Here is a 26537-nt window from a genome sequence, read left to right on the forward strand (position 1 = left end):
CGCAGGGGGCTCATGTTTGGGCAAAGACGGCAGCAGCCTCAGTGTAAGGTACCAGAAGCACGGCACCCGGCACGGATGGCGGACCGCTCCGTTCTCCGGCCACCGAGTGGTCTTAGCCGCTGATAGTTTTGTGCAGAGAAAGCAACCTGGGGATTCCTCTAGTGTCATTCCTTCCGCCTTCTGGCAGAAGCTGGAATTCTTCTATAAAGAACTTGTCCCCATTAGCAATCTGATTATGCTAAATACAGTCCAGATAGGAAAGGCAGGATAAATAGTTGAACAAAATGAAGTTTATTGAGATAGATTTCTTCCTTTGACTATCAAACCCCGTAACTATTTATTTCTACTTTCCAGTGTACTGTCTTCAGGTGTCTTACTGCCTAAAGACAACTTAATTCTGCTCTTTATATGCTCTTAGAATGTTCTAGTGTTTGTTTTCTAAATGGTACTCTACAGGTTGTGCTTAGTGAGGGATTGAAAAATAGTAGAACATCTTTGGAAGCTTTTTTGCCTCAATCTTTCTGTGTTCAGTTAGCAGAGGCGAGGGCTGGATAGTGGGCACATTTGGAATGTGGTGGGGGGAGGGTTCCTTGTGCTAGTCTCTCTCCTCTTGTACCTGTTTGAAATTCTCCATAATGAAAACACTGAAAGTAATAACAGAAAAATAAATAAATCTCCGTTCCCAACTCTAGGTAACTCCTGATTGGCTCTTGTATTCACTTCCACACCTGACTGTTGGCAAAGCCTTAGTGTGATAACTTTCCCCTGAGGTTTCCATCATCTTGGTACCATGGGGCACCTGGCTGGCTCAGTCAGTGGAGCATTTGACTCTTGATCTCGGGGTTGTAAGTTTGAGCCCCATGGTGGGTGTAGATATTACCTAAAATCTTTAAATATATATATATATATCAACACTTACTGTATTGCTCAGACCCTTCCATTGGTATATAGACTTTGGGGACCTTGAGTGTCCTCCTTCTTCCCAGTGATTTTTCTGGATATTACTGAGCATCCCTTTCCCTTCTCTGGAAGGTCAGATCAGATGTCCTCCTAATAAGCACATACGTGTCCCACAAACTTCAGCTGGATACTTTTCTCTCCTGCCATTTTCAGTTTAAAGCCCTGTTGGTCAGACCAGCAGGCCTTGAAGTCATCTTGTTCAGCCCCACGCTGGGGGCTCAGCCTGCAGGATAATACACCACAGTGGTTCTGAAGCACAACACCCTGACTTCATGAATATTCCTGGACACCAGTAGTTTCGAACAGAAGTTGTAGAATTGTACCTCTCACTAGCAAAGTAAAAATGAATTTATTTTTAACATTTGGCTTATGGGATGAGGGCAAGAGAAATTTCTCGGTGGTCTAAAAAATTAGGCAAAGGACAGAGTCTGCTGTGAAGGTTATCGCAGAAAGTGGTTTTTCCAAGAGAGGGTTCACGTTGTCTAGCAAGAGGGGAGAAAACCTTGTATGCCGAGAGGTGCCTGTTACCCCAAGGCACTGCGAGGCTGCTGTTGGCTCCATGAGAATACTCAGCACGCCAAGTGTAATACATATTTTAATCCATAAATCCCTCAAATGCACCCAAAAGCCACGGACTTAGAAAACACGGAAGAGGAAGATTAAATGTCCCAGAAGCAGCTAATATAACAGAAGCAGAATGATTGGGAGAGAAATACTTTTTCTGTTTCCTCCTTGTCTCAGTGTCTGGAAGGTTACCTGGATCTCCTTTTCATTTGCTATTGGCATTCTTTTCATGACCTTCCTTTTCTTGCCCTGAGACTGTCCTCTTTCTTTCTGGTCCTTGTTTGTCATTCCCAGCTTCTGTATCTGCCTGCCTGCTGGACGAGCTTCTCTCCCTGCTTTCCTTCCCGTTCTCCCATCGCTGTACCAGTACACACGACGCCTGTTTTTCTTCGTATAATAGTGGCTTGTCTTAGGCTTCAGTCCCTGGTGTAAATTCTTTCTCAAGCCTGCAAATAAGACTTTAAAGGACTTCCCTCCTGCCTGTCACCCCTAGAGACACCTGGAGATAACCCTCGATGGCTCTTTAAAAACTGCAGAGGGGCGCCTAGGTGGCTCAGTCAGTTAAGCGTCTGACTTCAGCTCAGGTCATGATCTCACAGTCTGTGAGTTCGAGCCCCGCATCGGGCTCTGGGCTGACCGCTCAGAGCCCGGAGCCTGCTTCGGATTCTGTGTCTCCCTCTCTCTCTGCCCCTTCCCCACTCATGCTCTGTCTCTCTCTGTCTCAAAAATAAATAAAAACATTAAAAAAATTATAAAAAATAAAAAAAATAAAAACTGCAGAGTATTACTTAGGTAATATAATTTATGATTTCATTTCTTATCTATTCCTAGCTTTTCCAGTCACAGTCTTCTGGATCCCCATTCAAGCCAGCATTTTCCTGGTACCTGTAGCTAGCTTTCACATCCATAAACTACAGAAAGCATTTTGTAAATTTTTCCTTTGGGTTTTAAGAATCCTTTCTCTTCCACCACATGTGTTGATTTGATAAATTTATTTGTTTAGTTCTCAGTTTCTCCCTGACAACCATCAATATTTGTCTCCCAACTAAAGATATTTCCATGACCAACTTGGAAGGCCTTTGGGCTGAAAGATTCAGTTACAGCAAACAACAATTCCCAGAGGTTTCCCAGATTGTGAGGGCAAATGAAAGGCCCATTCTTCCCCAGGCCGTCTGTCCTGCTCTATCTTGTCGGGCTGGGGCGGGGTGGGGGGAGGGCAGTCTGGTTCCGGGTGACCGTGGCCGGGCCTGTAACCCTGTGCTCTGCTAGGCTTGAGCCCATGCTGTTATTATCCGGAGGGCTTTACACATTTATCAGAGTGATGACATCATATCGTACTGTCCCTCACCGTGTATTTAACATTCTTGCTATTGATCAGTGGTTTAGCCTGGATTTTTTCTTCACCGATGCGCTGAGTCGCCAGCCATGTCATAGATGCCAGGGTGCCGTTCCAGTGCCAGTTACCATCGCCGCATTTCGGAAAGGAAGCTGCCCGCCAGTCCATCTGCCCTGATTTCATGGCTCTTATCTCTAATCTTTACATCTTTGAAGGCCTTTGGCAAATGATGTGCTTCCTGGCAGGAGCACATCACTGCCGAAAGGAGATCTGTGCTGTCTCTGCTTTCCTTTCTGTTTGCTGAGAGCTTTAGTCTAACGTCTGTGACGCCACCAGACTTCATCAGACACCTCATTCGAAGTCATCGTCAAAAAGTAGCTGGCATTCATTGTACACCTACTATGTGCCAGGCACCGTGCCAGACTTCACCGAAGTCAGCACATCTAGTCCTCGACAGCCCTGTGAGATTAGTAACTGCCATTTTACGTTTGAAGCAAGCAAGGTTCACAAGCCATTCGATGGCAGACCCAGGAGTCACATGTAGTCCTTCTGATTGGCACGCCTTTAAAGGAAATAAAATAGCTTATTTGACCCTCACACAGAATGCACGAGAACTACCGATACAGCATTTGGCTACGCTGCCTTAAGGGTCTTGTTGTGAAAATCCTGCTGCACTTGGGAACAGAGTGAAAGGCTTCAAGGCCTTCAGTCTGCGGAGGCCAAGGCTGATAGGAATGTAACCAAGTTCCTGAAAATCACAAGGAACGAGATCTGGAGTCATATTTAATTAGTAAGCATCTACTGTGTTGAAGCTGCCCAGTATTTTAAAGACAGCAGATTATACAGAGAACAACAACAACTACTTGGAAACAGGTTGGCACAGAGCCGGTGCCAAATGGTGGAGGGAATAAAATCACAGGAAGGAAAGAACCTGACGGGCCATTCTATCTGTGGTATCTTCATGAAATGTTTGGAAATCAGTGGAAGAATTGGACTTACACTGGCAGGGGATCATTCTAGGTAGAGGGATCTGTCTGAGCAAATACATGTGATGTTAGGGTACACTAAGGGGACAGGTATGGTTGTAATGAAGAGAGAATGTAGAGTAATTTGTGGGAAAGGCTGATGTAATCCTTCAAACTAGTAGCTCTTTGGCTGTTATTTTTCCCATAATAGACAGCCATCAAAGTCCTTTGTGCGTGCGTGTGCGTGCATGCGTGTTTTGGGGGAGTGGGGGGAGTTGGGATGGCCGTTGCCAAACAATATTTCAAGAAGATTTAGCTGTGATACGTAGATGTATTCCTCAAATCACAGAATACCAAAAGAGTTAGTGTTGAGAAAAGTAAATGAATTCCCCTAAGTAAATAAATTGCATACATACGCATACACACGTGCACATGTGTGTGTGTTCCATTATACAGTAGGTAAGTGATGGAACTCATTACTTCAGGAGAGGTCAGGAATAGAGTAGGTCAGCTCATGAATGATAAATTCAGAGTGTGCAAGGCTATGACCCTAACCTTTAAAGTTACTCTCGTTGGCGCCCATGGTCTACCACAAAGCCTCCCCTCATTCCCCCATCAGAGACAGACCACTACAAACCTCAAGGCCTCTTGTTTTGCAGAAAATAGGGCCAAGCCCCTAAACGTGAGCAAATGATCACACAGATGACAAGACCAGACCAGACTTATGACTAGATAGCATTAGCTGCTACCCATGTAATATGATTTGAGAGGCTCAAAGACAAATGTCTGTCCAAAAGTGTATTCCCCTGTCACCCATCATGCCTTAATCTTAAATCCCACTACTAGAGGTAGATTATTTTGAGTCTTGAAAGGAATTGGGCTGAGCGGAACAGTTGAGTCCCCCATTACTACACCTATGAAATTAAAAGAAATTTTTTTTGGTAATGTTTATTTATATTTGAGAGAGAGAGAGAGAGAGAGAGAGTGCAAGCGGGAAAGGGGCAGAGAGAGAGGGAGACAGAATCCGAAGCAGGCTCCAGGCTCTGGGCTGCCAGCACAGAGCTTGACACGGGGCCCGAACTCAGGAGCTGCGAGATCATGACCTGAGCCAAAGTCAGACGCTTAACTGACTGAGCCACCCATGCGCCCCTGCACCTATGAAATTTTGAAGTATAAATACCCTCTCAAGCAGTCGTAGTCTTTGATATTTATTCTTGCATATGTGAGAAATTGCAATACATTAAGCACAATAGCAAAAGATTGGAAAGCCAAGACGTGCGTCATTAGAGCACTGGTGAATCAAAATCAACCGCCTCCAGATCCTTTTGTAGTACGTGAGCATGATGATCGGGTGTTCGCACTGTCGTGTGACATGTGCCTCCCTCAAACCTTGTTGCGACGTTGGCACGCTACCCATCTGACGTGAAACAAAAATTAAGCACCTTCATACAAATGGAATACTCTGCAGCCGTTCTCTTTGTGTTGTAAGTAAAGATCTCCAAAAACGCAAGGTGCAGAAGAGTATGAACGTATGCAGTGTTCGAATGGGGAAAATACCCAGACACACGTATACACATCTCCCAGTCTTGGGTGGACTACGGACGAGCCCAGAAACTGGCCACAAGTAGTTACCTCTGGGAGGGAGATTGACTCTTTTCAACCCCATGCCCTTTTTGCACCTTTTTTACTATGCCCTCCATGTGTTACCTATTTTTCGAAATTAAGTCTCTATTAAAATAGACATTCTCCTGAAAAGGGGAAACTTAATGGGGCACCTGGGTGGCTCAGTCGGTTGAGCGTCTGACTTCGGCTCAGGTCATGATCTCACGGTCTGTGAGTTCGAGCCCCGCGTCAGGCTCTGGGCTGATGGCTCGGAGCCTGGAGCCTGCTTCCGATTCTGTGTCTCCCTCTCTCTCTGCCCCTTCCCCGTTCATGCTCTGTCTCTCTCTGTCTCAAAAATAAATAAATGTTAAAAAAAAATTAAAAAAAAAAAAAAAAGGGGAAACTTAAGAGCCAGATGATCACCTTCTGAGAGATGATGGCCCTGATGAGAGGAGCAAGCCCCTTGAAGAATGGACCCCGTGCCGGGGTCTCCTTGGAGCACTCTGAGTGGCAGCATGGCCGCCTTGTTGGTCAGTCTCCCTGCATGTCCTCCCCCCAGAAGGTCACCTGACTTTGAAGGGTGTTGGGTGGGAAGTGTGTGAGTTGTGTCAGAGGCGGCCTCGCCCAGGGATCTGAACCTTCAGAGCCTGTCCTGATACCCATCGTGTCATGTGAAAGTTTTAGCAGGTCCCTCTGGCTACAGTGGAACAACGGCTGGAGCAGGGCGATGACGAAGGAAGATAAAACGTCAAAACGTCGTCCTGGCAAGAGAGGATAGGACTTTGTCCAGGGAGGCAGCAGAGAGAAGTGGCGGAATTCCGGGTTTACGTTTGTAGGGCGAGTTGACAGGATTTGCTGATGGTGTGTGAAGTCAAAGGCGGCTGCAGTTTTGGCCTAGGCAACCGGAGGGGTGCAGTTGGGCAAGACTGGGTGGGGCATGTCTGACCACGTGGGCTCAAGTACGGGACACCCAGGCAGGAGGGAGGTGAGCAGGGTTAGGTCTCATTGTCTTTTGCAGGGAAATGTGGTCCTGGAGCCAGCAACTCCTCCAGAGATTTTAGTCTGACTGCTGTTTGACAAGGAAATCCTTATGCCGGGACGGTGGCTCCTGAGGCCCCTTTGGCCTCTTCCCAGTTTGGCCAGTTCTGTAAACCTAGCCTGGAAGCCTGAGGGGAGAGGCAGCAGTGAGCCCAAAAAGGGAAGTCCCCTGCCTCCCTGGGCCCTGCTGGCCTGCTATTCGATGGTGAGGGTGGCTGAGCCCACAGAATGACTCCCAGATCGACAGGCTGGACGCCTGGCTTTGCCAAACTCCGTCATCTTGGGAGAAAATCACTCTGCTCTGTGTTTCCTTTTCTCTTCTTTTCTTTCTTTCTTTCTCTTTTTTTTTTTTAATAAACTTTGTATCTGCTTCCTTTTGAGTTTAAAGAAAAAGAAAGGGGTTTACTAATCCACATGAATGCTAAGGTTTCTTATGGCTTTGAAATATTGGGGTACTCGAGACTGGGGCCCTAAATCTTCAGTATGTGCCCTTAGGATAAGTTTGTGTTTCTGCCAAAGGAACTTGCCTGTCCTCTTGCAAGAGGGAGGCACACCTGCCCTGCCCGCGTCTCTAGGGTCTTAGCAGAGATCAGATGATCCACACTGGATGTAAGAGGGCTTTGAAAAGTGCCAAACAGATGCCCAGAGGCTTACTGCTAGGATTGTACAGGGTCTCTCAGACAAACAAGATGGAGAACTTCAAACTCTGAAAGCAGAATGTGAAGGGCTTCCTGTTGCTTAATCAAACAAAATGACCCAGAATATAAACTGAGATTAACATACACCTTCTAGATTAGGGCTAATCAGGGCCAGGCTGAGCAGATGCAGGGACAATCCCAGCCTGATTACTGTGCCTCAGCATTTAATCATCTCTCCTCCAAGGGCAGGAGGCCGACTTAGCTCATGCTGGCCTGCAAGCCGCCAGTCCCCTCCCCCTTCCCCTTCCGTGGACAGAAAGGGTCAGAGCTGCTGAGACGGTTTAATCTAATCCCATGCCAAAATGGCTGTGTGTGTGAGAGAGAGAGATTCTGAAATTCTAAAATCCCCACAGTAGGATGGTAATGCACTGATTTAAGGTGGAACCGCATGTAGAAAATAATGGAATTGGGATTTCGAGGCATTTGGGGTTATGGAATGACCCTGCATGTGAAATTCTGAAAAGCTCTGAAAAGCTTTTCGGGTATGTGGTTGCTGTTCCCAGTCATTCACTCTCGAGACAGCCTTGTGGAGGGGGGCATTCCATCACCCAGTTGCAGAGGCCAGATTTATTCCTCCCGATTGTGAGGTGAGATACAGAAGACGAAATCTTTATAAATGAGCCCCTCTTTGGATGAGTCCTGAATGCAGTCGTGTTTACATTACTGTTCTGTTGACTGGGAGCTCCTGGCTCCAAAACCGCCTAATCACCCTAGGACGGGGCCACTCCAGTCACCCTGTCTCCGGGAGGGACACCTGTGCGAGCTTCGAAGGCAAGTTTCTCTGTGAGTGCAGAAAACATTCATTGAGCCCCTGCTGATTGCTGAGGACTCTGAGTCCCTTACAGAGTTGACCGTCTTCTTGAAGACATGCACACAGTGCCTGTGAGTACGAGCACTGCCTCCACGGAGGCCTGTACAGAGTGCTCAGGACCTCAGGAGAGAGGCTAAGGCCAGGGAGGAGAGACCAGCTGCCATGGAAGGAACAATAGGAGCCCATTCAAGGAACAAGTCCAGGGCCATCATTGCAGGCACAAGGCATGCTTGTGTGCAGGTTGTGGAGGCCCAGTCAAGTGGTTCACCTGATGGGAGTGTACGGGGGGGAGAGGAGGGCTGGATACGTGGTCACTCGGCCTGAACGGAACAACAGGAGCTGACGTGAAGGGTTTAAATCCTGCAAAGAGATTTGGACCTCATGTCCCTTGGGCCAGTGAAGAATTGTGAAAGAAGGCAACAAGATCCATTTATGTTCAAAAGATTGTTCTAGCTATAACAGTGGCAGCGAATACATATTTTTGCGTTCGCACCTTTTTCCGTTTTATTCTGGAGCCAATCTCCCACAATACTAAAACTTTTAACGACAGTGTTGGACATAGATCCACGTCCTAGGAAACAAAAACATATCATAAATCAGAGATTTAACTGTGACAATTCTTGAAATCCCCACCGCCCGCCTTCTGATCCCAGCATGATTGTTCGCGGTGAGGAGGTCTCCTTGCTCAAAGTGACCCCTGCGTTTATGAAGTGTGCGACTCGTTCCCCAAGTTTGCAGCTTTTGGAACTGACTCAAGCTCAGAAGCAAGAGTAGAGAAATAAGACTGATCTTTGCTTCTAGTTTCAGTTGCTGTTTGCCAGCATGTGGCTTCTTTGCAGGATGACACAGGTGTCCTGGCTTGGCCAGTGTGCATTTGGGGTCACTTCATTAGTTTTGCCCGTTGTGACCAGAAGAGAGGATGAAGGCGATGACGATCGTGAATACACTGGAGCGATGGAAGGGGCCGTATGGTCTTCACACATACTCAGGCCAGGCCTGGAGTCTAGAAGCCAGGGCAGAGGGCCCAGCTGCACATTGCTGAGGCCAGTAATAGACTCCCTTGGCCTATTGCCAGAAGGAGGCATCTGGTACCTCACACTGTGGGAAACAGAACATGAACCAGAGCCAACCCTGGCCTTGAAGTAGCCCTCTGTCAAACAGCAAGGTCTATCCACGCGCACTGACCGGGCCACGCCAGAATACGCACTACTGTCCTGGTGCTTGCTGAGAATCCAGAGGAGGACACTCTCAAGTATCGACTGGGGCTGGGATGGGGCCAGCTTCCGAGAGGAGGGACCACTGAGCTGGTTTTTATTTTTTTATTTTTTTATTTTTTTTTTTTCAACGTTTTTTATTTATTTTTGGGACAGAGAGAGACAGAGCATGAACGGGGGAGGGGCAGAGAGAGAGGGAGACACAGAATCGGAAACAGGCTCCAGGCTCTGAGCCATCAGCCCAGAGCCCGACGCGGGGCTCGAACTCACGGACCGCGAGATCGTGACCTGGCTGAAGTCGGACGCTTAACCGACTGCGCCACCCAGGCGCCCCTGAGCTGGTTTTTAAAGGGGAAGGCGTGGGGAGTGAGGGAGTTCCCAGTGGTGAACAACTTGAGCAGAGACTTAGAGGAAGGAGCGTGCCGCTGGGTCAGGAGATGAGAGTAGCCGGGGTAGCACCCGAGCACGGAGTACCTGTGTTGGAGAACGTGAGCCTGCAGAGCTAGGCCAGGGCAGAGCATAAGATGTCTTGAATGCCATGTCCAACAGGAGCATTTTTTTAATAGGCTTTGGGAACCTTTTGAACGTGGAGTTTGAAGAGTTTGAGATAGAGGATTGATGTGGGATGGGAAGCTGTCTCAGGTGGCAGGGAGGGGGAACTGAAAGAGGACTGGGTAGAGACAGTTTTTTGTGTTTTTTTAATGTTTATTTAGCTAGTCTACAGGACAATATTGGTTTCAGCAGTAGAGTTTAGTGATTCATCATTACATGTAACACCCAGTGCCCATCACAACAAGTGCCCTCCTTAGTACCCATCACCCATCTAGCCCATCCCCCTGCCCACCTCCCTCCATCAACCCATAGTTTGTTCTCTGTCAGTAAAAGTCTCTTGCGGTTTGTTAACCCCTCTTCTCTTTCCCCCCTCTTCCCATTTATTCATCTGGTGTGTTTCTTAAATTCCACATGTGGGTGAAATCATACGGTATCTGTCTTTCCCTGATTGACTTTTTTCTCTTAGCACAATACATTCTGGGTCCATCCACATTGTTGCAGATGGCTGGTTAGACACATTTAAGAGCTGTATGCGAAGTCTAGATGAGGGAAATTGAGCCCCACAGCGTTCTGGGGTCAGTGCCTGGCCCTCAGCCTGCTCTCCTTTCAGCCTAGCGTGCAAGTGTAGGCTGGCCTCTTCTGTGTGAGCTTCATTCCTGTTAACGCACAGCAGCCTGAGCCCAGATTTCCTAAAATGACTGTCCCCAAGCAAAACATCAAGCCCATTTCATGTTGTATCATCAAATACGGATGTCTAAACTGGCAAGATTTTCCTCTAGAACACAGAATATTGTTAAAATAACATTTTATTTGGGTTTGTTTTTTTTTTTTGGCGTTAGAAAATATTCTGATAAAACATCTCTTTTTAAAATTTTTATTTTCAAAAAAGTGATACGGTTTTAAATGTCAATAAAAGGGAGGCGACCTTTCATGCTCTTTCTGATGTCTTTACTGCTCTAAATAATAGTCATCTCATTAGTCCTTGAGTTGAGACATGATTGCAATTTCCTGGTAACCCAGTTTGTATGTTTATATTACCGTAACTACATCGAAATTGTTCACTGCTAAGACAAGTATATTATTACGGTTACTGCTTGCTTTATTCCTTCTGATTTTTAGGCAGTAATCATCAGTTCTACCCCCTTCTGGAAGACCCCTCTGAGTCCTCGGCCCCATGTGGTAGTGCCAGTCCTGCCTGTCTGTCCTCCCAGGCATGCCGCACAGCTCTGGTCCTGGGTCCCTCATCCTTCCCCAGAGCTCTTCGCAGTGGATTCTGTTTTTCTCTCTCACTGCTGTGCAGCACCTCCTTCAGAACCTCCCGAGAAACCATGGAGGGGTGACCAGCTTCCAGACCCCGCCCCCCCACACGTCTGAAGATGTCTTTCTCCTGCCCACACACCCTGTTGAAAAGGGTGTCATTTCATGGGCGGGGAACCCAGTTCTCCCGGAAGGCATTTTCTCCCAGACACTTGAAGGCGTTTGCTTCATCTAGCTTCCAGGTTTGCTTTTGACAAGTCCCATAATATTCTGACCCCTGGCTCCTTGTGTAGGACTTTTTTTTCCGTTCTGGAATTCTTCAGGGTCCTTGCTTTATCCCTCATGTTCTGAAATTTTGCAAAGATGTTCCTTAGAGTCTCGATCTTTTGTCATCTTTTCTGCTGGGCATCTCGTGGGCCCTTTCTATCTGAAATGCATGGTTTTCAGTTCTAGAAATTTATTTACAATGTATCTGATAATTTCCCACCTTCTGGTTTTTTTACCCTCTGGCATCCTGTTTCATCAGAGGTTGGACTCCTTTGGCCTCCTATTTTTCTCTCCTCCTTCCCATCTTTTAACCTTTTCTACTTTGTGAAAAACGTCCTTGATTTCTTCATCTTCTGCTTTCTTTAGAATGTATTTCATCTGTTAGATTTTTCATCCTAAATTTTTTTTCATACACCTTTTTGACAAAAGCATCCCATCTTTATGCTACAAATCTCTTCTCTCTCTGAAGATACTAGAGTTTGGGGGCTTTTGTTTTCCTCTGCCCCCAGCATTGGGCGTTGTCTGCCGTCTTGTTCCCGATGAGCTAGCGCCTCGGGGAGAGCAGGGCAGAGCTAGGTAGTCTATAGGCCCGGGGATGGGGGTGAGTGTTTTCGGTGTCTTCCCCCCGCCCACTGCCCCACCGACAGATATCATGACAGATAGCACTGTGGTCTTTTCCCGGGCCTCTCCAGGTCCCTTTCTCAACACAGTGGTGGAACTTCAGATGTCCTGTCAACAAAGGTCTGGGTGTCTGGGTGTTGGAATTGGTGGGAGCTACTGATCCAGTCAAGCTGAATACACACTTTTACCAATTCCCGTTTTCAGCCTCGTCTCTTAGTACAGTAGTGAGAGCTACATGTCCCGCGCCCTCCGTGAACACGGGACTTGCTTCCGCGTCTCTGATAAGTCAGAACCACTTTACGTGTGCTTTTCATCTTCAGAAAACATGTTGACATCCTTCATTTATATCCTTTCCCCTCCCCTTAATTATTTAGTTTTAAGAGGAAGAGGAGCTTGATATGTACATTAATTCTGCCTCATTTAACTGGAGATCCTTTTTTTAAAAAAGATACGTCCTATAAAACGATCAACTTTTCGGGGCACCTGGGTGGCTCCGTCGGTTAAGCGTCTGACTTTGGCTCGGGTCGTGATCTCGCGGTCCATGGGTTTGAGCCCCGCATCGGGCTCTGTGCTGACAGCTCAGAGCCTGGAGCCTGTTTCGGATTCTGTGTCTCCTCCTCTCTCTACCCTTCCCCTGCTCACACTCTGTGTCTTATTGTCTCTCAATAATAAATAAACATTAAAAAAAAAAGATCAACTTTTCTTATGAAGGACTGCCGTTTTTCTGAGATCACTTGCTTCTTCCTTTCTTTGTAGTTAAACCTTCCTTTCTACTGTGAAATGATAGTGATATTAGGAGACAGTTGGGTCTTTTCAAATTGCCCCAAAATTGTATTTTAAAATTGTAGTGGTCTGTGGCTCTAAAATCAAGAAAACCATGCCCTAAGCATTTTTTTTTCAAATAAGTGAACACTGAAGGGAGGGGGCGGTGGCCAGAAAACAGGATAGGATTGAGGGAGACATGTTTTTAAGCTGAGAGAAACTCGAGCATAGGCAGACAGACGATTTAAGAAGTCAGTAACAGAACATCAAAGGAAATTAATGGCAGCCTCTCCTAGAGGAAGGAGGCAGTCAGCAGGGATGGGCTGGGGAGGAGGGTTCACACCTGACCGGCCTGGCTTCCTAACGGTGGAGGCAGGCAGGGTCATCTCCTGGCAGATTGGGGAGACCCTGCCCTGGGGCATGTTTCCACAATTTTTTTCAAACTTCCCTTTCCTGATAGTCTATTTTAAAGAATTAAAATGGGTAAGAAGAGGGATGTATTTATGCCTGTGCAGTCGGTGTGCGACTACAAGAGGCTGGAACAGCGGTGCCCTGAAGGGCTGGGGTTGGCTGCCCTGTCCTGCTGGCATCTGGGAAGCTGAGCCCGATCCCCACCAACAGTCTCCCCTTTGTCTCCCCAGGACTGGTCCAGATCCCTGTGAGCATGTACCAGACTGTGGTAACCAGCCTCGCCCAGGGCAATGGGCCGGTGCAGGTGGCCATGGCCCCTGTGACCACCAGGATATCGGACAGCACAGTTACCATGGACGGCCAGGCTGTGGAGGTGGTGACGCTGGAACAGTGACATGCGGCCATACCATGGCGTCGTTTTCTAGTCTACTTCAAAATTTTTTACACGTTTGCAGAGGTGCAATCAAATGGAATTAAGTCTCTCGACTTTGGAAGAAAAGTTTTGTTAACCTTTTTTTTAAAAAGGAAGAAAGGCAGTGGGTTTTGGAATTGCATTTTTTAAAGCACCACTCTTGATTTTCTGGGATTGGTGGAATAAGATACTGTGTTGTCAGTTTCACTGTCCCGAAAAAGCCAAATTGTGGCAGGACCTCTTTCTGCAGAAACATGTGTGTATACTTATGTGTGTGTATGTGTGAGTGTGAATATATGTATATGTGTACATATGGATATACACATTTACATATATATAAAGTATATATATATGTATGTATGTAGATATATATATATATATATATATATATATATATGAAACCCGCATGGAATTATCTATATGAAATCAAGGTGAGCTGTGGAAAAATATAATTCACCCAGTTTAGTGGGTGTAGGGTACGTGGCCAGACACAGTCACCCGGTTTTTGTTCATACCAGGGTCATGCGTTGAGCTACTGACAAACTCAGGCGGAGGTGACCATGCCCTTCACCAAAGCTGCCTCCCAGTGGCCACCCAGAACTCTCCCTGCTGGACTCACCTGAAGAAGGAGGTTCCAGAATGGGGTGGGGTCCAGAAATTGTGTTTGCAAGGTCCAAGGGCCTCGTGGTCTGGCAGCTGAGATGCTCCTCGGGCTGGCCCAGGTGCTGACCTTGCCACAGGCAGGTGAATGTCCTTAAAGCTCCAGGCCGGGACGAGAGGGTTTTCCTCAGCCTCCCATCTCCTCCCCTTCCCAGGAAGTCGTCTTGATCTCATGACTATTAAAATATTGCTCTGGTTTTAAGGTCAGTCTCCTGAATTGGTCATGTATATGAACTGAAGGTAACAGAAGTATTAAGGGTTTTTTGGAGCGCGTGCGCGTCCGGTGTGCCTGGGGGTGTGTGCTTGGAGGGGAGAGAGTGGGAGGGGGAGGGGAGGGGTTGGAAGGGGAAAGGAAGGAGGGAGAGAAAAATCTTCAAAGACCAGGGCACACCAACGGGAGCAATTTTTTCCCTTCCAGTACGTTTCTGTAGCTTCACAGAGGAGACTGGAACTGACAGGGCCACCTGGCTCTTCCTACTGCGGGACCTCAGAAGAGAAAGGGACCTAGGATGTTTCCTGCACCCCGGCTCAGGCCCTGATTCAGAAGGGACCCTGCAGTTTTCCCAGGCTCCTCCTGGTGGGTCAGGCCCCACAGCTTCCTCCTCACAGGTGCCGACTGGTCTGGGTGTTCTCTGTAACTGTTAAATTCTGTGATTTCTCAGCTGCAAGCCCTGAGTCTCCAGTGGCTAAATTCACCTGACTTCTCGACAGGCCAAATCTCTGCTCCTTGAGTACAGGGACAACTCTTCCTCCCTCCTCCCGGGCCCCCCATGTGTGATCGTGTATTTAAATGTGTTTTTTTTTAATGCGACATTAAAAGATTCTTCACGTCTTGCTCAGCCTTTGAGAAAAGTTTCAGATTCTTGTATTTGCTTGTTTTATATAAAATTATCTAATGTTCTTTGTATGTTTTTTTCTGTACGTAATAGGGGGAGGGAAGGGAAATTTACATATAAACAGTCCTAGTTCTACAACTTGTTATTTTTTTAATTATTATTTTTTATCGTCATTGTGAAGCTGTTCAGGGGCTTTAAAGTCCGTGTTCCATTGTGGTGAAATAACCTCCTAATAGTTTGAGAAATTGCCAAGAAGAAGAAAAGCAAAACCCAAGTAGCAGAGCATGGATTCTGTGTTGTTTCCCATTCTGTCTATTACTGCCTCATTCAATAAATAGTTTAAAATGTGGCAACAGGAAGTGGAATGTTCATCTCTATAGGAGCACTTGGCCTCTTAGAACTCTTTTGGGGTGGCCTGTTCTGCTTTGTAAAAGGTGCTTGTAACTCAAGCTCGGTGGTCCTTGACTGGTGCTCTGTGGCGTTGTGGAGGCCTGCAAGGAGAGTGCTAGGACAGGGCCAGGGCCTCCTGGCCGGCGCCCGCCTCCAGAGCAGCTTCACTGAGTTCGTTTTATAAACTGCTGTCCTGGGGGTGCAGGGCAGGGAGGGGGTTTGGGATCTAGTTTGAAAAACCCTGAAGATAGTTTGAAAACTCTACTCTGGAGTTCTTTAAGGGTTAATTGCATTCCACATTAAAAATCAGGATGCATGATGGTGCCTGTCCATCAGGGTTCCCTCCACGTGAGTGTTGTTCAGTATTGCAGTGGATTATCCTTCTTGAAGCAGAGGCCTCAAGCCATTAATTGTTCCCTTAAGTCCTCGCTCCTTGGGTTCTGTCACGGCTCACGTGGCGACCGCCATCTTTCCAGCCGTGCCTCCTCCCACAGCCCCAGCTTTAGGCCATTGGTTTTGAACCTCTGTGTTTGTGGCCACTCTGTGCCTCAGCCTAGAATGATGCCCTCCTCGCTGTTGCCATCACCCCCTTCCCGGTTGCTGGATGTTTAGGTCAGTTTCGTGATAATGATTTAAATGGATGAATGGAGAAGACAAGATGTTTTCCTTGATGACTGACAGCGGCTCAGTAAAACCAGCGCCACCTCTCCCTCTTCCTGAACAAACGACACACTGTTGGCTGCTTGCACTAGAGGGTGAACAGAGAGGATTGACTGCAGCCAAATCGACCAAACGTCATTGCCATTGACCACCCAGGAACAGCGGGTTATCTAGAGTACCTCCTAATGGGGCCGGCATCTCTCTGGAGGTGCCTTACCGCACAGTGCGTTCTGTTTGCCTGGCAAGACCCGGGTGCTGCCTTTTCCACAAGCATATGTTGAAAACTGTCTTTGGAGCTGATGGAGACCTTTGCTTTCATTGCTGCCTGAGTTACCACCAGCGGCGGCTGCAGGGACCAGGTAGGTAAAGTCGCTAAGTGAAGTGGGAGCTGCTGGGGAGGGGAGGTGCCGCAGAGTGGAGAGCATCTGTCTAAAGGGAGCAGCCTCTCCTGAGTGCCCAGAGATTGCCACCAAGTGGAAGGAATATGGGCCCTAGAGGCCCCATCTTCATAATTTTCCAGAGACGATGGGGAATCCAGATTGGTGTACGAATCTCCTGATTTCAACAAATCAAAAATCCTTCACATATTCTGCAGGGGAAAAAAAGAAAAACAAACACCCGTAGACCAGATCTGGCCCATGTGTCAGTTTTAACTTGGTGAAACCCTGCCATGTGCCAGATGAATACAGCCTTGGCAGGTGCCCATGGGAAACACGATGAGAGGAGACATCTTGTGTGAACGGATTGCTGCAGCCCAGGGTGATATGGTGGCATCGGGATGGAGTGTTGTAGCAGAACAAGTTCCCTTGTCTCTTCTTATCTCCTTGAGGGTCCTCTGCCTAAAGTAGCTTATCATCCAGGTAGCAAAGCTCCGGTGCTCACAGAAACTAAGACTGGCCTAGGAGTTCTTGGCTGTACATCCTACATCTGAGAAGATACTGGCGATGCTGGTGACCACTGGAGTTTTCTGAACTCAGATGAGTGAGCTGAGAACCAGAAGGGCAGGGAAGAGAAGGGGCTCTCACTCTAAGCTCAGGCTGCCGGTGCACCCTGGACCTCACTCAGACCCAAGCCAGGCTCATCTTCAGCTGCTTCGCATGTGGAAAAGGGCCTACTCCTGCACTCACCTTCCTCCCTACCTGCAGCCAGTCCCCGTCCCTCCTCCATAATGCCCCCATTATGTGGGTGTGGCTGGGTGGTACCCGGCCTTGGGGTGTCCACACCAAAACTGAAGCTTAATTATTGGAAAGAGAGCCCACATTTCCTCGATGGGCTGTGGGTCAGACCATCAGCCCAAGCCAGCCTGTGGCCTCAGCACAGCTCACCCTCAGATGCCAGAGTCAAGGACACCCCTCAGTGCACTCCCACCTAGCCTCTGCTGTTTGCTCCTGGTTGGCAACTCTTGAAGAAGATCCACTGGGGATGGTGGAGGGAGCACAGAGGGGCAGGTAGGACTTAAGGACAAGACTCTGAAATAGCTAGGCAGAGTAGGCTCTCCCCACCTGCTATCCCACTGCCAGTGCTGCTGGGCCCCTGAGTAAGTCCCCAACTCATTCTGAATTTGAGTTTCTCCCTTCTGAAAATTGCTGGGGTATTAGCAAATATTTACCAACTACTGGTGTCTTGGGAGTGTATTTCTACAGAACAGGGAAATTACCCATCTGCAGAGGGGGAAAGCAGGGTCCCCCTGAGAACCTAGGACTTACCCAGGGCCATCTTGGGAGGCAAGGACAAGCCTGTGTCCCAAGCCCATGTCACCAGCCCTGTCCAGAGGCTTTCCTAGCTCTTGTTTAGGAGAACTATGGCTCGTCTGCAGTTAAGAGTATTCATATGGTAGCAATAATAACAGTTAACGCACAGCCCTTACAATGTGCCTTGTTCTGTTTTAGAGATTTACCTATAGATTACCTTAATCTTTACAAAGTACTATTATTATCCCCACTTTACAGATGAGCAAGCAGGTACAGAGGTTAAGTTGAAAGTCGCTTATTTAATATTTGGGAGAAAAGGCTAGAAACTATCGTCCCAAATTTAAGGCATTTGTAATTAAAGTATGATTTTTTTTTAAAGTAGGCTCCACGCCCAATGTGGGGTTGAACTCATGACGATGAGCTCAAGAGTCGCACACTCTACCAACTAAGCCAGCCAGGCACCCCTAAGGCACTTGTAGTAACAATCGTTGGTGCAACTTAAATTCATTGGGCCTGAACTCAGATTTTCTTCTGAGTTTATCTACCCTTTAAGAAACTAGTGTTCTAACCAGCAGTAACTAAAAGGCTGCTCTGAGCAGGACACTGTGCAAAATGCTGTCCACCTTTACTTCGAATCCTCTCCGCAACCCTGTACGGAGGTGAGATTTCATTTTATAGGTGCGGGAACTGAGATGGCAACTTCAGAAGGTAATTGCAGAACTAGTGAACCGGAATCTGTCTCTAGAAGTTCCGCTCTTGGTACCAACCATTCAGAGGGCAGGTGTCGGAAAACCAGCTGCACATTTTTTTAGATTCTCATTTTTAAAGAAACCTGGATTCTCATTTTTAAAGAAACCTGCAGGTGAGTCCTGAACTTAGCCCACGTGCAGCCTCAGAGGTCCCTGCTTTCTGACTGTGCCGTGGTGGCTGTCCAGGGCTTGTCACACTGGAGGAGCGGCCTCCCAGCCCCTGGACCTTTTCACCACGTGCACTCACACAGGCGAACACACACAGGAACTTGAACACAGCAGACTCTCAACGTCTCATCAGACGAGTGACCTTAGTTTCCAGTGGCTCCTTAATCAGAGAATTCAAGGAACCTAAAACATCCATTCCCACACATTCTCATTACACACACTTTCTGCGAAAACCCAGCGTTAACGTTGTTAAATAATTTGATGTGAAAATAATGTTGACGCTATTCCCAAGAAGAATCTGGCCCTGTGAGATCCTGCCAGGGATGAAGGGTAGGGAAGACACTGGTGCCCGAACACCTTCTTGGGCGTGAGAAGTTACATTGTCTTCGTGAAACGTCCCAGGGCCCAAACGCTAGAGAGAGATCAGTTGATGTTAAAACCCAAGGAGCTCTGAGCAAGGAGGCCAAGCTAAACCTTGGCAAAGTAGTTGGATTGTGAAGTGGTCAGTTGGGCCGAAGCCCCATACAGTCTTTGGCTCCTCAGTGGCCTCGCATGGAAGAGAATTTTAAAGCTGGAAAGGACACTAGCCACCACCCCTCATTTAGGCTATGAAGATTAAAGCCTAGAGGCATAGAGAGACTCAGGACCACATGAGTGTAACACTGCACCCAGACTTCGGACTCTTGGCCGGGATCCAACCCACACTGAACTCTGAGCTCCTCCTGCCCTGGCCTTGCCATCTAAATTCTTAAAACCTTAGAATTTAGGGGTGCCTGGCTGGCTCAGTCAATACGGCATGCAACTCTTGACCTTGGGGTTGTGAGTTCAAGCCCCACAATAGGTGTAGAGATTACTTAAAAAAAATTTAAGGTAAAAATAAAACCTGAATATAATCTATGCCTACACATTCCCCTTGCCAGAACTATTTTCATAGAGAACAATATTTAAGCCAAATAAATTAATCTGAGTCTGAAATTTGCCAGAATTTACCAAAATTGTTGCAGAAAAGAGCCATAAAGGGATACTTTGGCGGGAGAGGCAAAAAATATGGTTTTAATTCACAAAAGAAAGACATCACATAATAGGATTCTTTACCCTAGCCCTCAGGCTTCTCATCTGTGCGAACAGTGGGTAATGAACAATTCGGGGGACCGTATCACCAACAAGGTGCAGTGGTCCAGGTGACGTCCCTTGCTTCTCCTAGTGGATTAGCTCAGTCGAGTACAGATAAGCTGCACGGAGCTGAGATGGTCCAGGCTGTGAGTCCTGGCCTCAGTTTCCTCCTGTGCTCACTGGTCCCAACACCTCTGGCAGGGCCCAGCCCACCTGCCCAGACTGAATGAGATGACGCCAGAAAGAGCCTGGCGCCCACTGGGCACCAAAACCTTTCTGGTGTGAACAGCAGAACCCAGAGGTGCCAGAGTAAAGATGAGCTGCGAATGGAGCCAAGGATCTGTGTCTTCCAGGTCAAAGTTCATCCAAACTCCTGGCCCAACTCTGAGCCTTGGTATCAGGAGACCACGGACAACTGAGGTCACGTGTCTACCTCTGGGCCAATCAGCAATGACCGGTGAGATTGAGGGCGGTCTCCTTCACAGATAGAGAAGCTGGTGGAATGCTGGTCCACCTAGTGTTGATTGCCATCATTTCCACACAACCCGTGACAACCCGGGGACAATGACGCTGGGATCCTAATAGCTTCCCTGCTATCTCACGTTGCCTCTACCAAAGAACCCTCTTAGGTCTTTGAATGTCTGGAGTCAGTAAATTAGGAGGTCACTGGGGTAACTGTGCCCCATCTGCACAATCCCACCATCCCAATAATCTCACAGTGGTTAAAAATAACTTTATTGAGATGATTTACATGCCAGTCAGGTAATCCGTTTTAAAGTGAGCATCTTGGGGCGCCTGGGTGGCTCAGAAGGTTGGGCATCAGACTCTTGATCTCTCAGCTCAGGTCTTGATCTCTGATCTCTCAGCTCAGGTCTTGATCTCAAGGTCCTGAGTTCAATCCCGCCTTAGGCGTGGAGCCTTCCTGGGCTGGAGGGGGCGGGGGAGGGAGGGCGCTGAACAGCTCAACAATCTTTAGAGTGTTTACAAAGTTGTGGGACCATCACATAATCTAATTTTAGAACACTTTCATCATCACCCCCCAAAAGGTTATTTTTAACACTTACCCCAAAAAAGAACTTGAAGGTTATATATAAAAGATACATGCGATGAAATAAGGAAATGGGAATGAGAAATCAAGACCAAATAAAAGGAGGCCACGCATTTGCCAAGGTGGAGCCAACATTGGTGATTTGATGAAGTCTCCCTTTAGCTCTGCTCTTGACAAAGAAGTCCTGTTACCAGAAGAAAGGAACAAATCATCACTCAACAGAAACAAAGCACTAAATCCTTTTTTTAAAGTTTGAGGGAGCTCGCAAGTTATTTTACATTCAACATCTGCTACATTTTTCCACCGCAAACGATAGCTTTGATTACTTCCTTAGGCTTTTAAAGCCTTGAGCATTGCTTCAAAACACCTCAATTTTGAAGGTATTTTGGGAGGATCTAAACTAACGTGGCCGTTAAGTGTCTATTCAGAGATCATTAACTATCCAAGGAAAGGGTAGGCAAGAGGTAAGTGTGGGGAGCTGTTATCAATCAATGAGCCATCTGAAATGGCCCCTTCCCAGTCCTTGGAGACCTGCAGGGAATGGGAGGAGCATTAAGGTCATTGGCCTTGAGGAAAGTGCTTTGCTATTATGATATCTGCCTTCCCTTTCCATCTTCCCTGCCTGCCCGTCACCATCCACCCCCACCTCCCCAATCTTGGAGGATCTGGAGCAAGAGGACAGAGGGTAGGTAGCTGACTACAAAGCAGACCATACTGCCAATCAAACACTGTGGGTCCCGGAACTTGGAAGAAGGTGGAGTGGAACTCGAGTCTGAGACTGAAGCTTCAAGGGAGTCTGGATTTAATGATGAATCATGTTTATACAGTTACGGAATTCACTCAATATGTAATTAAGGAACTAGAAGAGAGAGTCAACAGAACATGGTCAAGGTAGTGAGTGTGGAAAATAAAACCACACTGTGTTCAAACTCGCCAAGGCAAGATGCCTTTGCCTTTGTAAAGAGAGAAGACACTTGAAACGTGGGTTCGGGGCACTTGAGTGGCTCCATTGAGTGTCCAACTCTTGATCTCAGCTCGGGTCATGATTTCATGGTTTGTGAGAGCGAGCCGCATCAGGCTCTATGCTGACAGCACAGAGCCTGCTTGGGATTCTCTCTCTGCCCCTCCCCCACTGTATCTCTCTCTTTCAGAATAAACCGGATGGCTTAGTGGGTTAAGCATCTGACTTCGGCTCAGATCATGATCTTGCGGCTCATGAGTTCGAGCCCTGCGTCAGGCTCTTTGCTGACAGCTCAGAGCCTGGAGCCGGCTTTGGATTCTGTCTCCCTCTTTCTCTGCCCCTCCCCACTCGTGCTCTGTCTCTCCTCTCTCTCTCTCTTTAAAAATAAACTTTAGGGGCGCCTGGGTGGCTCAGTCGGTTGAGCGTCTGACTTCAGCTCAGGTCACGATCTCGCAGTCCATGAGTTTGAGCCCCGCCTCGGGCTCTGGGCTGATGGCTCAGAGCCTGGAGCCTGCTTCCGATTCTGTGTCTCCCTCTCTCTCTGCCCCTCCCCCGTTCATGCTCTGTCTCTGTCTCAAAAATAAAAACGTTAAAAAAAAATTTTTTTTAAATAAACTTTAAAAACCAAATAAACAAACTGTTTTTAAAAGTCTGTTTCTTGATTAAAAAAAAAAAAACTGGTGGGTTCACCAGTGGCAGTGAAGGGCTGGATCTCTTTCCCATGAGGGGCACCTCTGTCTGCATCTCCCCTCCCCCATAACCTCCACAGGAAGTTGTCCTTGCTCTCCTGGTCCTAAAGGTGCCTGGCCCCGTCAGGCCCCCATGCCACCTTCCCAGGATCGCTAAGGAGGCAGAAGACTGGCTCCCAGAAGCTGGGGACCTCCAGTGCTGCTGGAGGTGAAGGACGCATACAGGAGACCCTCCAGAAGTATCTACTGATGGGCTAGGCAAGAACCATGGTCGGGAAAAGGGAGCCTTCATTGCCGCCTCCATCACTATCCCCTAGACCTGCTGCCTCTTCTTCCACCTGACATCTCACCCTGAGAAACCCCAGTGGAGCCAGTGCAGCGGGGAGGCCTGAAAGGTTCAAGTCAGGCTTCAGCCAACACTTAATGGCAGAGCTTTGAGAACCTTGCATGGGACAGATCCACCGACAAAACCGCACTGCCCACCAGCCATGCCACTACAGTTTTTGGCTTTCCAGTATCTGCTGGTTGAGAAAAGACACATCCCCTATGGATCCAAAGTTCTTCAATTAATTTGCAGTTTGTTCGCAACAGCCTTTACGTGCATTTCAAAAGCTGTGCGCACGTGAGCTGAATAATGCCTAGGTCACAGCCCAGGAGCTGAGCGAGATGTAAGCCACCTGCACTTGGGCAAGGAAGCAGCTTCAGCGCAAAGCGACGTCTCACACAGGGACAAAGCATCTGGTCCAGCCCCCATCTGAAGCGGCCACCCACCCCAGCACCCCAACGCCTTTGCTGCAACATCTCCAGGGACGGGGAGCTTGCCCATCCTAAGTCACAGCCCGACGGACCAGTAAGGAAGTTCTGGGAGACAATCTGCCTCTCTGTAAAACCTGCTCACTGCCTCTGCAGTCACAGAGAATTATGAAGGTCCCCTTTCTTCCAAATAATTGAAAACAGCCTTCACATTCCCACCCAAACCTTTTCACAGCCAAAATCTCCAGTTCCGATTTTTCCTGGAGATTGGTCAGCTGTTTCCAAATATAAAGTGGACCAGATTTCCTGAATGATCCTCCCAGTGAAAACCAAAAAAAGCTGAATTTTAAAACTTTTTTTTATTATTTTTTTTTTCTAGTAATCTCTACAGCCGATATGGGACTTGAACACACAACGCCGAGATCAAGAGTTGTATGTTCTTCCAACTGAGCCAGCCAGGCACTCTTAAAATACCTCTTTTATTTTTTAATTTTTTTTTTTTGAGAGGGAAAGAGACAGAGGTGAGCGGGGGAGGGACAGAGAGAGAGAGAACACAGAATCTGAAGCAGGTTCCAGGCTCTGAGCTGTCAGCAGAGCCTGACATGGGGCTTGAACTCACAAACCCCAAAATCATGACAAGCTGAAGTCAGGATGCTTAGCTGACTGAGCCACAGGCAATTATGTAATCCTCAGAAGAGCATGTGGGTACCCGAAATGTCACTGGTCCCAGCTCGCCGATGCAGACCCTCTGAGGAGGGTACCAGACCCTGACCAAGGTACAGACACAGCCTACTCACCTCCCGTGACCCGCTGCTGTCCCTCCCTCAATGCCATCTCAGGTGAATGTGTGGTCAACCAAAGTCACCAGATCTTTCTGCCTTCATTTCAGTAGTCCGGTCTCCTCCATTCTTACCCTAGTACAACTGAGGTTTCTTCCTCACCTAAGCACAGGATTTTCACCTCTTGAGATGTCAACTTGCTTCTAACTTATTCTACCCTGGGGGTCCTTGGCCTCTGCTCTATTGATATTTGGAGCCTATTACTCTGTGGCGTCCTATGCATTGCAGGCTCTTCAACAGCATCCCTGACCCTCACCTACTGGAGACCAGTAGCAACCCTCACCTCCAGTTATGACAATCAGGTGTCTCCAGATATTGCCAGATGTTCCCCAGAGGGGCAAAACTCACCCCCCTCCACTCCATTGAGACTGCTGAGGGACCATCAGGCAAGCTAAGGGCAAAGCCCGAGCCAGCACCCCCCCACCCCCGCCCCCACAGGTGGGGTATGTGTGATACTCCTCAGGCACTCCTGGCTGCCCAAGAACAAAGGAAAGGAAAGAAAACAAATGGTTAACTGATAGAGATCACAGTCATCCTGGACGTGAGCCTCCATCAGTTTGCAAATGTCTTAGTGAATTACAAGAAAAAGGCAATCTTATCAATAGCCGAATCTCCGGTAACCTGTAGACTGTTTCCTGGAGCCCCAACATCACCCCTCTGTAGTGATGTGAGGGAAAGGCAAGACGGAAATGGCAGGTAAAATTAAACTTCCTTATAATCTGCAGCCCATTGACTAGTACTTGAGGCAAATACAGGGTATATAACATTCCTCCAGGAAGCCCCTGCCATCCACCTTGGCTTGACAAAAACAAGGCCTCAGGTATCTTAGGAGTCCTCTAGCATATCAAAGTCCCTCTGGAGGCCTCCTTTTTGTCTTTACCTCTCCCAGTTCCAAAGTATATAAGCAGTCACTCTTCACAGCCCCAGCGCAGCTCTTCCTGCCCGCAGGTCCCGTCCCATGCTGTAACAAAATCACCATTTTGCACCGAAGAAGTCTTCGGGAATTCTTTCTTGGCCATGGGCTCCAGACCCCAAGAACCCGACCACCATCACCCCAAAACCTCATCAAGACCACTGTTCTGTACAGACCTGGTTGTGTCAGCCACATGCTGTATCCTGGCAGCAAGTGGGCACAGAGAGAACAGGATCCTACCTTGGCACGGCCATCCTTCAGCCCGAACACAGACTGGGGGGCGGTTCCCAGGCTTCTCCATCTCCCCTACTCCTGCTCTGGCTTGTTCCTTCGCCAGGAGCTGCTGCTGCCTGCGTCTCTCCCCAGACCTTCTCTAAGGCTCAGTGCAGGTGCTGCCTTGAAAGCTCACAGGCTCCCCCTGCCCCGGGGGCCATTCCTGATTCCAGGCCCAGCACCTCGCACCATCTGACTGCTTGCACCTGCCTTCTGTCCACACTGCCCCGCTTGAGCTCTACATCGGCCCATGGGCCTCTAGCAAGCCCAGGCCTTCACCATTACCACCCAACAGGATTATCAGTCAACTCATGGCACCTGACTTCTCTCTGCATTAAGGCTGGTCTTCCAGGGAAGCCTGTCACACATGGTTTCAATGGACACTGTGCTCAGAAAGCTGCCAGACCTAAAAGAGGTGGGGTCCCTGCCACCTCAGTCCTCAGACCAGAGCCATCTGCCAGGCCCTGACCCTGGGGCAACACTTCCCTTTGACCTTGGCATGGGACGGCCGGGGGGAGGGGGGTGGGAGTGTTGTTGAGGGTCTTTTACATTCCTGGGGAACTGGGACTCTGGAGGTGACCAGGAATGGTAGAGGTGTCCAAGATCACAGAAATCAATCCCTACAGGATTCCAGGACCTCCCAGTCCCATGCCAGGCACCTACCATGTGGTCCCAAGCGCACAACTATGAGTGAGAGAGCCTGGCCCTCGAACAGCTTTGAGCTGATGGGGAAACAGACCCACCAACATGCTTTCAAGTGAGACAGCCAGGGCCGGGCCCAGGGAAGGCTGTGCCCTGGGCACTGAGGCAAAGGGAAGGTGGCTAGACATGGACATTGATGGAATCTCCTAGCAGAGCATGAGAAGCTGGGTGGGGGGGTGGTGAGAAGGGGGCAGACTGCCTAGTAGGCAGGGTCCCAAAAACCAGGTAAGGGGCCTGGCTTTATCCTGGTGGTGGTGGAGTAGGGAGGGTTTGTCACGGTCAGATTAGTGCACGGGACAGTCAGGAGAGAACGCGGAGCCCGGCAGGGAGCCAGCAGTGGTGGTGTCCGGGCCTTCCCTGCCGGCCCTGGTTCTGCCTCCACCTCCCTCAGCAACCATGGCCCCCCAGACTGGGGCAAGAACCCCTGAGGTGGCTACCAGGACCCCCACGGAGGCCAGTGTCCCAGCCAGCTCCCTGCCCCCTGGTTCAGAGCAGCGATTCACAGCTCTGGAGGCAGATGGCCAGGGCTCAAATTCCCTGCTTCTCACCAAGGTCAAGGTGCTTCATGTCCTAACCCCGGCTGGCCCGCACTTGTGAGGATTAATTGAAATCATGAAAATAC

The 26537-nt window shown here is 48.4% G+C and overlaps 1 protein-coding gene and 1 non-coding gene across 4 annotated transcripts in view; both read left to right on the forward strand.

Annotated features, from left to right (window-relative positions):
* Nucleotides 1-15325, forward strand: part of NRF1 (nuclear respiratory factor 1) — a 145396-nt gene extending 130071 nt beyond the window's left edge. For all 3 annotated transcript variants that reach the window (XM_047097458.1, XM_047097459.1, XM_047097460.1), the window contains one exon: nucleotides 13289-15325. In XM_047097458.1, the coding sequence (XP_046953414.1) occupies nucleotides 13289-13452 (164 nt within the window). In that variant the 3' untranslated portion in view covers nucleotides 13453-15325. The remainder of the gene's footprint in view (nucleotides 1-13288) is intronic.
* On the forward strand, nucleotides 5145-5248 carry LOC124525264 (small nucleolar RNA U13). The gene has a single exon (XR_006965471.1). It is a non-coding gene; the product is annotated as a small nucleolar RNA U13 (small nucleolar RNA).
* Nucleotides 15326-26537: the final 11212 nt, after the last annotated feature.

The sequence above is a fragment of the Lynx rufus genome, unplaced genomic scaffold, assembly GCF_022079265.1.
Source record: "Lynx rufus isolate CCGP_SWC_20201006 ecotype Redwood Valley unplaced genomic scaffold, mLynRuf1.p SCAF_4, whole genome shotgun sequence".
NCBI classification, from domain to species: Eukaryota; Metazoa; Chordata; class Mammalia; order Carnivora; family Felidae; genus Lynx; species Lynx rufus.